This window comes from Pipra filicauda, unplaced genomic scaffold (assembly GCF_003945595.2).
Source record: "Pipra filicauda isolate LSUMZ 115617 unplaced genomic scaffold, ASM394559v2 scaffold331_size1881853_pilon, whole genome shotgun sequence".
Lineage (NCBI taxonomy): Eukaryota > Metazoa > Chordata > Aves > Passeriformes > Pipridae > Pipra > Pipra filicauda.
The window spans coordinates 866,126-879,250 of record NW_024104456.1 but is presented as its reverse complement, the minus strand read 5'-3'; the positions used below and the strand labels follow the sequence as shown (position 1 = coordinate 879,250).

The 13,125-nt window shown below is 35.9% G+C and overlaps 1 protein-coding gene across 1 annotated transcript in view; it reads left to right on the top strand.

Moving 5' to 3' along the window:
- PTPN3 (protein tyrosine phosphatase non-receptor type 3) overlaps positions 1–13,125 on the top strand; it is a 115,994-nt gene that overhangs the window by 69,105 nt on the left and 33,764 nt on the right. The window contains exons 12-14 of the mRNA XM_027715750.2: positions 3,298–3,470; positions 8,212–8,346; positions 9,853–10,029. Of these exons, the coding sequence (XP_027571551.1) occupies positions 3,298–3,470; positions 8,212–8,346; positions 9,853–10,029 (485 nt within the window). The remainder of the gene's footprint in view (positions 1–3,297; positions 3,471–8,211; positions 8,347–9,852; positions 10,030–13,125) is intronic.

Genomic DNA, 13,125 nt, shown 5'->3' with positions numbered 1-13,125 from the left:
GTATTCATTACATAAAGAAAGACTTGACTGCGGTCAAAAAATGAATTTTTCTTTCTGGAGACTTGTGTCACCTTTGAAGAGAGCAGCAATTTTAATTTGTTAAATTAAACATTTGATAAGTGATAGTTCAAGGCTCTTGATTCTTTTAACTTATCTCCCCTTAAGTGATCATAATTCTTTGGTTTTTATCTATGTAGATTACAGTAATACACACAGTATTATGCTTAAAAAGCTACAGAAAAAGAAGGCTAGCTGCATGACCTTTTTATTCTTTCTCAGTGCCTACTAGAAAGCAGACCAGGTGTACTACTAAATCTGTGGATATACCCATCCTTGTCAGCCCCCTTTGCTTGGAAGTTAGGGCAGTAAGTCTGCAGTACTCCAGTGGTATTGCTTGAAAAAACTTACTGATGCAGTGCATTGGGAGTGAAGTCCTGGGGGGTTTTGCCAGAACAGTGGGTCACTTGAGGGGCTTGTGAGGGCAGATGACTGAGTTGGTGTGAGTCTTTGGATTGATTAGCTCCTCGCTTGGAAATACAGGAGGAAATAATAAATGAGGTCGAAAGTAAGGAAGATGAAAGAATGTGGGGAAAACAGAGCAGATACTGTATTTTCATAGACAAGGTTTGACTAAAGATGATCATAGTGCTATAGCACTTCTTTTATGTTTTGTATGTCATATGTATATTCTTTACAAAAATCTACAGGAAGCTCTCAAAGGCAATGAGTTTGCAGTCCTCTGGGATCTGCCATGTTCCATTGATTTATTCTCCTTATTTCTTTTACTTCATTTTTCTTTTCTTATGTGCCTTTTTTGAAAACCCAACTTACCTTATCTCACTCTTTTCCTGCTACTTGCATTCTCTTTTACCCTCCTACTGCTTCAGTCCATTGATCAGCTACTTGATTAGGAGTATGCAGTATTCAGTTTCTACTGAAGAGGTAGGTAAGGACTGGGGAGCAAGACTGCTGAATCAGTGAGTGTCTGTTGCTATAAAGTCTTGCACCCTTCATTATGTCTACATCAGATTTAAGGTAGGAATAGGAACTGTGCTGTTTACAAACAACATTTTGAACCTTTCAGAAACAAAATTTTCTTTTCAGTGTGCTTATATAATGCTTGAAGACAACTTCATTTTCTGCATATTAAAATATATCTTTACTTTCTATGTTGTAGATATTTTCAGGTATGTGATAAGCATACAACTGATGCAAAGTTCTTCCATATGCTGAACTAGCAAGACACTCACTTTAGCTATAGAGGATTGTTTTCTTTACCTTAATGGCCACAAAATTCTCTAATCCCCATTTCTTGGTAATTATTAAAATGCCATTTTTGGAACTTGAGAGGTATGATGGGTATTAGATCCTTGGATTCCACTAGAACTCTCTTCACCTTTAAAACAGATTCAATAGCATGACTTGCAATGGTAGCCGTTAGTGAGGCAGATTATGTAAATATAAAAATTGAATAAGTTTTTCTGCAACTTCTGAAAATATTTTTCCTACTTTAAGTTCATATTAAAACTCTTAGCTTGCTTAGAGCCTGCTAAGAAGTTTCAGTGATAACAGTTGGGAAAAACACACTTGTTTTAAATTTACATAAATTTAAAAACAATATTAGGTGTACTTAATTCTTTATCTTTACATTATGGCTTTTCAGGATGATTGAGATGTTTGGGTAAAATAATTTTTGTGGCAATTGAAAAGCTAGTGCTTCAGGCCAACAAAAATATCTATACACTTCAATTTTTTTGTCTACTGGAGTAGTAAACCCTTCAAGTGGTATTCAACCAATAGGAAGTATGTCAGAAATGGCATTTGTCATAAAGTCTTTCACTGATGTGTGCTTTTTATATTTCAAGAAATTCTGGGTTAAAGTGGGCAAGCATAATTATATCTTATTTTATATAAGCTACTCAGAAGCAACTGTGGAGAACTGAAAAAGATGAATTGGTTGCAGTATACAAGAGACAAATAAAAAACTCTACATCTGAAAAGAAAATATTTTATAAATGTTTTAATAGTTATAGGGAAAGCAATCCTAAAAGATTGCAATCAGTTAAATGTTTTTCAATGCTTCTGTAAAATCAAGAGGCAAATCTTTTTTTCTTTCTCTTGAGATTCTCTTTTTTTTTTTTAAATAGCAACTGAGATGTAGTAGGTTCTCTGAACTAGACATGAAGTGATTTGCAGAATGTGGGATTGATCTCTGATACATGGCATTTGTAAAATGTTGCCTAGAAATAAAAAGAACACAAGAAAAATAGATTGAGTATTCCAGCCAAAGTGGTCTGTAGTTACTTCCCAACAGGATTGTTGCTGTGAACAAGCAAAAGGTTGCCTGCTTAATTATGTGTTGAGATGCCAAAATCAGTTATAACTCAGAGCAGCTGGAAAAGATGAGTGATGAAAACTTGCTTTTTTTTCCACTGAAGTGCTGAGCTGCGATAGCCACTGACTCGGGTCTCATGTTATCTTTATTTCTTCTCTTTGTTTTGCTCCCATTCCACTTTCTCTGCATCAATAATTAGATTAACTAACCAAAGCTATATCTTGTGCAAAACTCTTGGGCATAACTGTGGGTGGCACAATTGTGTTACACCTGTGTTTCACTGGCACTTTGGCACTGAAGTTACTTGTGAGAGTTTGCACCAAGACACGCAAGTTTTGTATTCTACTCCCTTCTGATCCTCCTCATTGCGTCCTCATCCAGGAAGCAGGATTGGATTTTAATAACAGTAGCAGCAGCTCCAGTCTCATCACAGCTACTTTCTTTCCCCCAAGGTGGATCACTGTTAACATCTTCAGTTTCTTCCAAAAGACTATCAGGAATATACTTTTTGCATACTATGGCACTTGAAAGAACATTATTGAACTAAAGCCTTCTGTGAAGAATTTGAATTCAAAGAATGAAGGCTTTTCCTTTTTACATTGTACCTTTAATGGAATGTTTTAAAAAATTTTGTTAGTCTTAGGAGGTCAAGATCTGACTGGAAACCTGAAAATCTATTTAGTTGTTTAACATGACACTCATATATATAAGGTCTTTACCACTTTAGGCTTACTTATTTCATTAACTTTTAAATTGAACATTTTGCAGTTTAGAATGTCACATGGTCACAGGATTATTTTGGCCATATCCAGCTCAAAATCTACTATATGCTGATTTTTTTTTTTTCCCCTAGATGTATTTTTCCTGTTTAAGCTTAAAATAATTTTATTGTTGTTTTATGAGTGTGTTTACTGTTTCATCTGCTTGTATATATTGAAACATGGTATTTCCTCCTGTTACAGAATGAATCCAGAGAGCATATTGTTGCTTTCAACATGTTAAATTACAGAGCATGCAAAAATCTTTGGAAATCTTGTGTAGAGCATCACACATTTTTTCAGGCAAAGAAGTCACTACCTCATGAAAAAAAGATATTATCAAATTATTGGACCCTGGGTTCTAGAAATCCAACAAAGTAAGTATTGTGTGAAAGCATGTTTTGCTCCATTAATGGGAATGGGAGGATTTGTCAGTGGTAGCTCAAGTTGGAGTGGCAGAGCTCAGTTCTGTCAATAGCTCTGTCCCAGTCTGTATATGAACCATTTGAAAAGTTATATGGCTGTGGTTTCAGTTTCTGCAACATGGTATCATTACAGTAGAACTTGTCCTATAATTTCCTAAAAAGGTGTTTGAATATATGTTTTACTGGTATTTTTTCAACTTTGCTGGTTCAACTTGTGGTATAAAAACACGAGAAAGTAAAAATGTCATGTAGATAATGATCCAGTAAGAGAATTTGCTGAACACATTTGTTTTGAAATGTTTAGCCCTCAGTGTCATGTACACATTCTATTTAATATGTTAGGGCAATTTTTGCAGTGCATCATACCAACCACTTATTACTGACATAAAGATGAAAAGCTTTGTCCCATTCAGGTATCCAAGATACCCCTTTTGAGACACTTCTAATCCTTCATTTGTCTTGTTAGGTTCTTCTAGTCATGGAGTTGATAGTTTCATGATGTTACCTAAGGTCTAGTGATGAAGTTGGTATTATTCCTTCCCATATGCAGTAACTGGGCCCTGTCTTCATTAAAGTTAAGCTGCCAGTTTATTGCCTAGTCATTTGACATTATAATGTCTTTCTCCATTTCTTTGCAATTGACCTTTATTTTTGCCATCCTGTGTGATTTTTAAAGTGGGAGGTTTTATGGAAGTAGTTCTACTCTTTTATCTTAGAGGCTTTTAGACTTTTTTTGATAAGTATCAGTTCCAGTGACATTTCATTATGTTGATTTGTTCTGTTCTTTCACTTATCAGCAATTCAGCTACAAATGTGTCGTGTGCTGTGTCTTCATTGTCTCATCGATACCTGGTCCCCACCCCCCAAAAACATTCTCTAATGAAAAATAAAGTCTTATGTCATTATCTTCTGTGAATGTTAGATTCTGGAGTGTTCTTTGATCCTTTGATCATCTGCATTCTTTGTAGACTCTCTAGAAACCTGCTTGTTCTGATGATTTTGGAAAAGTATTCATTTTATTGTTTTCTTTTTGATTTTGTGTGGTGCATGTCCGTGTGGGTTTTTATGTAGTGTGTTCCCTTAACAGTTTAACTTTACATTTAATTTGTCAGGCTGATTCTCACTTTTCTATTTGGATAAGCTTCAATTTTTGAATGATATCATACTTCAAATAGTCTCAGACTTTGGTGGCTCTCTGACTTTTCATACTCTCATGACTCTTTATATACTGCAGAAATTAATACTGAGTGGAACGGTATTACTTGTAAATGAAGTAGTTAACCCATGAGGGCTGTCTAACTGTCGGAAGTCTGATAAAATATTGTGTTTTCTGCTGGAGTGGAATTCCAGGCTTTCACATAGTACTAGATCATAGCTAGATGGTCTGGTTTCTAGATAATAGAAAACAAGTTGTTGTATGAACAGTATTCTAATTTTCTATTGGTTTACAGATCCATACTTTTAGAACTATCTCCTTTATGGAGTGATATGAACTTGTTCTTTCTATAGTGGATGTGTTGAAGAGGGGACTCTCAAAGTTTGTAGGGTTGTCAGGTCCTGGAGTCCTTTATTTCTCTCAAATTTGCAAAGAGATTCAAAATCCCAATCCTCCTATATACATATATACACACAGGGATTGCACTGCATTTGTAATGTTAGGAAAGAAAACAGCATGGCTTCCAACGGGTCCCAGTTTACTATTGTTCCAATTTTTACTGAACATTTTATTTTTTAAAATCTGCTGTTACAGTTTCTTAATAGCCTGTAGCATGCAGGATGGTTCTCATTGTTGATCTGAGTTACTAAAACAGAATTCTCTTCAAGTAATTTCGTGTTCCAAGGCCCTGTGTCTGCTGAATTGCTTACTTAGTCTCTTAAAGAATCTCTAGGGTGATCTATTTGTGATCTCTTCCATCAGCTTAATGATATCCTCTGTACTAATGCATTCTTTGGCCCTATTTATACCAGCAACAAGCATGAAGTTTAGGATCCACATGAGGGAGAAGTGACTCAGCAACCATTGCTATGAAAGATGGCTAAAGTACAGAAGAAGCAACAGTAATTTTGAAAGGCTTTGAGTAGTTCCTATGAACTTGGCCAATGTCACTCAGCAAAATTAATTTCTCAAAAGATTTGAGAAAAGAGGTGAACAAGTAACTTTTGAAGTCATATGTCACATATTGAAAATTTTTACTTTCCTAATTGTTTGTGGTTGTGGAATGTTGTAAGAGACAACATGAGTTTCCATGCTGCTTTTCAAGGATGGCTCTGATCTCATGGTGGAAGCTACACAACGAAAAAAGAGATTCTGCATTCTCCCTTATGAAAGGCATCAAATTTTTGCATTGCACAAATCAAACAAACACAAATAGACAAACAAAACCACAAAATAAAACACTCACACAAAAACCTCACCAACCACATCATGCAACCCTGGAGGTTTTGAGATTGACTTGTGTTCAGTAATTCTTTCCATGCAACTTCTGTTAGCTTTAAAGGTGGCTACAGTCAGGTTTTACCATCTTAAATATCACAAGTTTTCCTATGGAATTTGTGGCTTTCTTATATTATGTTCTTCTACCTTATGTGAGGCAAATAGCCTAGCATTTATTGCATCAGTTCAAATAGTTGAACTCTTACAATACTTGAGTACAATCTCTTATTCGCAAATCTCTGTGCCTTTCTAGATTCTTTTAGCTTAAGGTACTAGTGGAATTCTATTTAAATTAGGCTTCTGAGTTGTATAAATCACCTGAAAGCCTTATTCTAGGAGCAGACTGAATCACATCTCTCAGGTTCTGAGAGGTTAGTTCATTCAAGCTTCTGAATTGAATGCTGAATAACCTCTCCTAGGCACATTCTCATTCCTTTCTGAAAAGCTAAAATTGTATCTATTTTTTTCACCAAGGATAGCCTCAGTAATAAATGAGAGAAAGGAACTGTCACTTCAAGATATTATAGCCCATTCCAGAAAAGCTTTGGCAGCCTCCCAGAGTGTTTGCTGAGAAATATCCTGGTATTTGGCATCTGAAGGGCAGCTACTTGGAGTTCAGGAGATTATTTATCTTAGGTGTCTTAACTGAAATATCTAGAGAACATACTGTATAAGTGATTTTGTGGTCAGGGTTAGGGGTTTGGGATTAGAGTTAGGGTTTAGGGCTCTGGCTCCTGTCACATGAGTAATGTTGCACTTCAAAAGTCAACTGCATTGGAAAATGCATGAACAGGCACTTGTAAAAAAGAAAGGCTGATTAATGTGTAATTCTTCAAAATGCATTTTTCATAATGCATCCTCTTTTTCCAGTCTCCCTCTCTGCTCCAACCATGTAAGCCTTCTTTGAAAGAACTCTTTGTTTCTCTAGATGACCAGAGTAGTTGGTGCCTTGTCACTGGTATTTAAAAGAATTAGAAAAATAAATTGGATAATACAGGCAAAAGCTTCTCCTGAGTTCATGGACTTTTTTTACTAAGCAAAAACCATTCATGGGTAGCTGATTTTGATACGCAGACAGTTCATATTAGTTTTCCCTCTTTGTTTTTCATACATTTGGAAGATGAAGGAATTGATTTCCTTTAAAATCATGAACAAGATATGTGAAATACTTCGGTGTATATTAAAAAAAAGTCTTGGATTGCATTTTCTTTTACTTATAAAAACAAAAAGCAGTACAATGCAAAGTCTGCTTAAGGTTTGATATAGTGTGAGTAATATCCATGGCATAAGCAACATTTTTCTCTTAATGCCATGTAAAATTGAGACTTTTCAGCTCTATAGTAGAGTACTCACATACTCTTTGCTATCCCAGCTGCTCATTATGTACAGCTCAGGTTGTAATAAGCTAAAGGTGGTTTCTCTGTAACTCATAAATTGCTTGTTTTCCATGAGAAATCCTAGGCCTATGAACTCAAGGATGAGCAGCTTATTTCCCTTTTCTTGTGGAATGCTCTATAAAAAGAAGCATAAAAGTTAGTTTATCTCAGTTTCAGTCTACTTAAAAATTTTCCTTATGCTGTATAATTTCACTAGCAATACATTTTTTTTGCTTTCCTATCTGAGGTTCTGGTTCTGATGCAACGCTTATCTTGTCAGAATCTTGTCCCAGGAAGCAGTCCAGACCTGGAGATTCTATTTGCATGTCAAATCTTTTACTAATGACTTATTCCTATAAGGAACACATCAATCAAATGTGACTTCTTTCCAGAAATAGTGTTGCCTGGTGTAGCTCTTACTTGATGAGGCTGCAGATAGATGTGTAAAGTTGTCCTGTGAGCAGTGAAGCTGTTGGTGAATTGCTATCCCTTTATGCATATTAACAGGGAATCTCTAGAATATTTTACCTGTATTTGAACTGTGTTTTGTCAGGCACTTGGTTCAGTGCCAGTAGGACATACAGATTTCCTTTCCCCCTCTGTCTTCTTAAACACAATTGGTTTAAAAATCATTCTTAGAAAAAGTTATTTTTACTCAGACTTGTGATTAGCAATGTAGCAGGGATTAACAATCAGTTTTATTGGCACAAGTGAGGGACAGCAGATGTCTCTGGGAGAATGTAAATGCATAAGTAAGGAGGGGTAAGCACAGGGCACTCTTTAAAATATGCGAATTGTAAAGTTGACTTTCTTAAGTGTATTTTATTTCATTTAAGTTTTCTAGGCAAAATAATTCACATATAGTTGTTTTGTTTCTTTTCAGGTCTGCAAACAACCAGTACTGCAGAAAAGTGATAGGAGGGATGGTTTGGAACCCATCTATGAGACGGTCCTTATCTGTTGAGCATCTAGAGACCAAAAGCCTTCCTTCTCGATCACCTCCTGTTACCCCTAATTGGTAAATCCAGTTTTAGGTTTCCCAATACCTTCTAACCTCCTACTGTTTCTAATTGTGTGCACTCTAGCAGAATAATTATGTAGTGTGTACATATATATTTAAACATTGTCATTCTGAGAATAGATATGATGATAGAAGAGTGGGTATCACTTACCTTAACTTCAGCAAGGCTTTTGATACTGTCTGCCAAAATCTTATATCCAAGTTAAGACATTATGTTCAGGATGGGTGGACAGCAGGGTGGTTTGAAAAAACATTAAAATGGTTGGATGACTGGACTCAGAGGGGAGTTGTTAATGGATCATACTCTACCTAGAGGGACAATAACAAGTAGATGACTGTAGGGATCTGTCTTTGGACCTGTCCTACTTAACATCTTTATGATCTGGAGGAGGCAATGGAGTACTTGACCATATAGTTTGCAGATGACACCAAACTGGAGGGATGAATCAATAAGCCATGTGATAGGGCTGCCCTCTAAAGCGACCTTGAAAATCTGGAGAAATGGCCCAATAGGAAATGTGTGAAATTCAGTAGAGACAAACTCAGAGTCCTGGGAAGGAAGAACCCAGTGCAACAGTATTGTCTGCAGTGCTATACTCTGGAAAAGGGCCTGATATTCTTCATAGGCAGAAGTGATACACAAGCTGCCTGGTGTGCCGACAGCAAAGTCCACTTTAACCTGGCAATATTAACAGAATTGTAGATGCTGAGTCAGTGGAAGTGATAGCCCCCTTTTGCTCAGCACTTATTAGACCTTATTAGAATACTGCAGCCCTTTAGTGTCCACTCATACAAAAAAGACACTGACAATCTAGAGTGAGCTCAGCAAAGACCACGGGCCACCAAGGTAGTCAGGAGGCTGCAGCACTTACCCAATGAGGAGAGGCTGAGATAACTGCACTTGTTCAGCCTGGAGAAGCAAAGGTTTCCCAGATGCCTAATAACAGCCTGGCATTACTTAGGAGGAAGCTAGCTAGAAGATGAGACCAGATTCTTCAGTATTGCATGGTGAGAGGATGAGGCAACAAGTAAGTGTTGAAATAAGTGAGATTCTGTCTGGATATAATGCAAAAACTGCTTCATCACATGGACAGTCATTGCTTGGAGAAGCTGTGTAGTCTCATCATTCAGATTTTTTTGAGATATGACTAGATAAAGCCTTAAGCAGCCTCCTCTGACCTTAGTTGACCCTGCTTTGAGCAGAAGATTGGACTAGATGACCCCCATAAGTCCATTCTGACTTGAATTATCCTATAATTAAAACTGTAACAATATAGGTTGCATTTTACAGGGGGGAAACACCAAATCAGTTCCATGTACTGAACCTAGTACATTACCTAGTATACCATACAAAATGCTTAAAAATTTATTATTTAAAATGAGGCTTATAGGCCTGCCATGAAGATTCTGGTCATAACTGCAGTAGGATAGAAATTTTATTTCTATAAAATTTTGTGAAATATTCTAATCTTCCCACTTGTGTTTGTATTCTGTATTTTAAAGGCGGAGTCCTAGACTACGTCATGAAATTCGTAAGCCACGACACTCATCTGTAGATAACCTTACAAATGAGATTAGTTATATCACTGAAACAGAGGATGTTTTTTATACATATAAGGGCTCTCCCACATCAAAGGACAGTGATTCGGAGTTCTCTCAGAACCGCAGTCCGCAGAGGAGGTAAGGATTTCTGCAAACAATCCACTGCCTGTTTTGATTTTTTTCTAAAAGCACCAAACAAAAAAATCAAAGAGCTTTAGTGTAAAACAATCAGCATAAGTTGTAATATTAAGATAGGTTCAGTCAGTTTTCTGTTTGCATAAGCTCTATTTTGACCAGTTGCTGTACTGCAAATGCCATGACACAAAATGACAACTTAAAACCAAACCAACTCTTCATCCCTAAAGTTCTAAGTAAAATTAGAGAAGCTATTAAGGCCTGCCTGTGATATTCTGTTTCCTAGTAGCTTTTGCAATGCTTTTCTACCTGACATAAAGTCTTCTTTTTTTGTGGGGGGAAAAACTGAAATCTTATAAGAGTTCACTCATATTCCACACCATCAGCTGAGCACTGTCAGTTGAAAAAGGTATTGCATTTGAGTAAACATAAGAACATAATAATGCTAGTGGTCATCCATTTTTTTCTTCCGCAGAGGAACTGTCAATGGCTCATCTAAAGGCAGTCTCTGCTTTTTGTATTGAGTTATTTTGGCTGTATTCCTTGATGACCAACTTTGTTCTCCTCTATAGTGGTCTTCTAGCCACTGCTATGTTTGCTTCCAGGGCTTGAAGCATATGTATTACATTTTACGTGTGGTTTCCCCATATTTCTTAATGAATATCTTCAGATTATCACAATATTAACTTCAGAAATAATGTACAAAGACATTAATTGTTCAGTCCCAAAAAGAAAACAACTACCTTAAAACTTTGAGCTGGGGGGAATGCTATGTATTAAAATGCAGGTTCGTTTGTACTGTTACAAAACGAAAATGGTTTCTGGTGATGCCTAGTGACTTAAAGGCAAGATGTGTTTTGAGAAGCAATGTCTTAATGGAAGCTGATAGGACTCACCTGCCTCTCTGACAGTATGCAGCTGGTAACTGTAGCTTTAAATTCTGGATTGAAACTGTTTTCTGTAAATTTTATACTAATATTGTTATTACATTACAGCAGAGAGTTTTCTATGAAAAAAAAGAACAATTGACATGTGGTATGCATATTTGGAGTTTGTCACTGGGGTGTTCTAAATTGGTTTTCTATTTTTCTGATTGGAAGCCAGCTGAACCTTAATACTACTTATTAGTACTGATGACACTAGTAGCCATGACAGTACATAAGTGATGTCTCTAGGTGTTGTGAATAGTCATAGATAGGAAATCATGTATTTCCTGCATTTTAAAGTTTGCAGATGATACGCTTTAAGAAGTATTTTCTGAGTAAAAATACTGAGAGATAGGCATAAGAAGAGATGATGGTGGTACATGCTGTAGACAGAAAACTAAGTTACCATGCTGTGTTCTGTGACTGGCAGATTGTGACCTGCCAGTTGGATTTTTATTTTTTTTTTACTTTTCTTTACTTCCCATGTAGTTTTTCCCTTTCCTTTCTGTTTCAGTCATCCTATACCTACTGAGAATAGATTGGAAAAGCCTACCTTTATGCTCTTTCTCAGACAGTGAAAATAGGGTGTGTTAAATTTGAAAATAACACATTCCTTTATTTTCTGAGCCCTAAATGTCTGTGTAGTGTCTAAGTAATATCACTCACTTTGGAGATAATTACTGTTACTACCTCATATAAACCAAATTTTCCATGCATCTTAGCCCAAACATGTTCTTGGTTTCTTGGGTATGTTTATAATATTTGATACTCTGCAGGTAAATGAAAAAATCCTTGCATAAATCTGATTAATTTAAATTCAAGTTGTGTGTTTTGTAAGAAGAATGTAATGCAAGGAATGAATGATCCTTTGTTGTACTGACTGTTAGACTTTCTTGAAGTAAAATAGTCACTAACAATTTCCTTTTTAACAACTGAGGTAAAATACAAAGTAACTGTAGAAATAAAAAAAAAAAGCTTTTTCTCTACACTGAAGTTTTCACCTGTTTATGTTAGTTCACCTTCCAGTTTTTTTTCTTTTGCATTCTTACAGTAGTTTTTACTTGCTCCATTCCCCTTGTTGAAAAATGTAAAGTAAAATTAAGTATGTATGCGTAGTAAAATTTTTCTTGCCCCGAATGCTTTATTGATAGAAGGAATCTTACCCTATCACCTAAGTTAGTTTTTTAAGAAAAAAAGTTTACCTTGTATATCTTCAGTATTGAATATGGACACTTGCTCTGGGCTTTTTCCACGCATTCTGAATATTTGAATATTAACTATAAAACACCTTCCAGTGTACCGATAAATCTTGTAAAGTCAACCTACCTATTTTTGCCATGCGGGTCTTCAGTAGATTTGAATTGACATAATGGAAATATGCTATGGAAAAACCCTCAGATTTGCAATTTCAGTATTTCTCTTTCATTAGAGGAGAGCAGAGAGTAGCTTCTCATAGTCGTGCTAATACACATTGGCTTTCGAGGGCTTTTTTTACTGTGTAGCCCACTGTCTGAGACTGTTGATAAAGGTGTTAGTTAATGCTAATTATAACTACTGGATAGCTTTGGTCTCAAAAAAAAAATCTGAAACATTTTTGGAGAGCTACTAGGAAACAACTGTAAATGCTGATATTTAATCACTGAATGGTTATGTCTATCTTAATAATAATAATACTACTAATAATAATAATCATGCAACAGCTTGATTTCTGTAAAGTAAACATCAATTTAATTTACTATTTCTGAAGCTCAAGACTGTGCAAGCTGCAGTTAGCATAGAATATGGCTCTTCACTTATTTTTCCAGTTACCATCAGCATTTCAGGGGTAGTCAATAGTTTTTACCCTTTTTCAGCTTTTTTTTAAAACAAGTGGTCCAAGATAGACCTGCTTTCAAAGTGATGTGTTGTGATGTAGTGCTTTTTGAGGTAAATCGTAGATAAACTCGTGTAACAAGACTTGCTGCCTACCTAATGCTACCAAGGCACATTCAGAACCTTAGTGGATATCAGAAATGTAGAAGCCACCACTGCTGGCAAAGTACATACACCTGAATTTATTTCCCTATACACTCTTTTTCTCTCCTGACAGTACCAAGTATATTTATTTTCTTAATAATCGATTTTCTTCCTTGCTCTATTTACTCACTCACAGGAATCAATCAAGTTCTATATT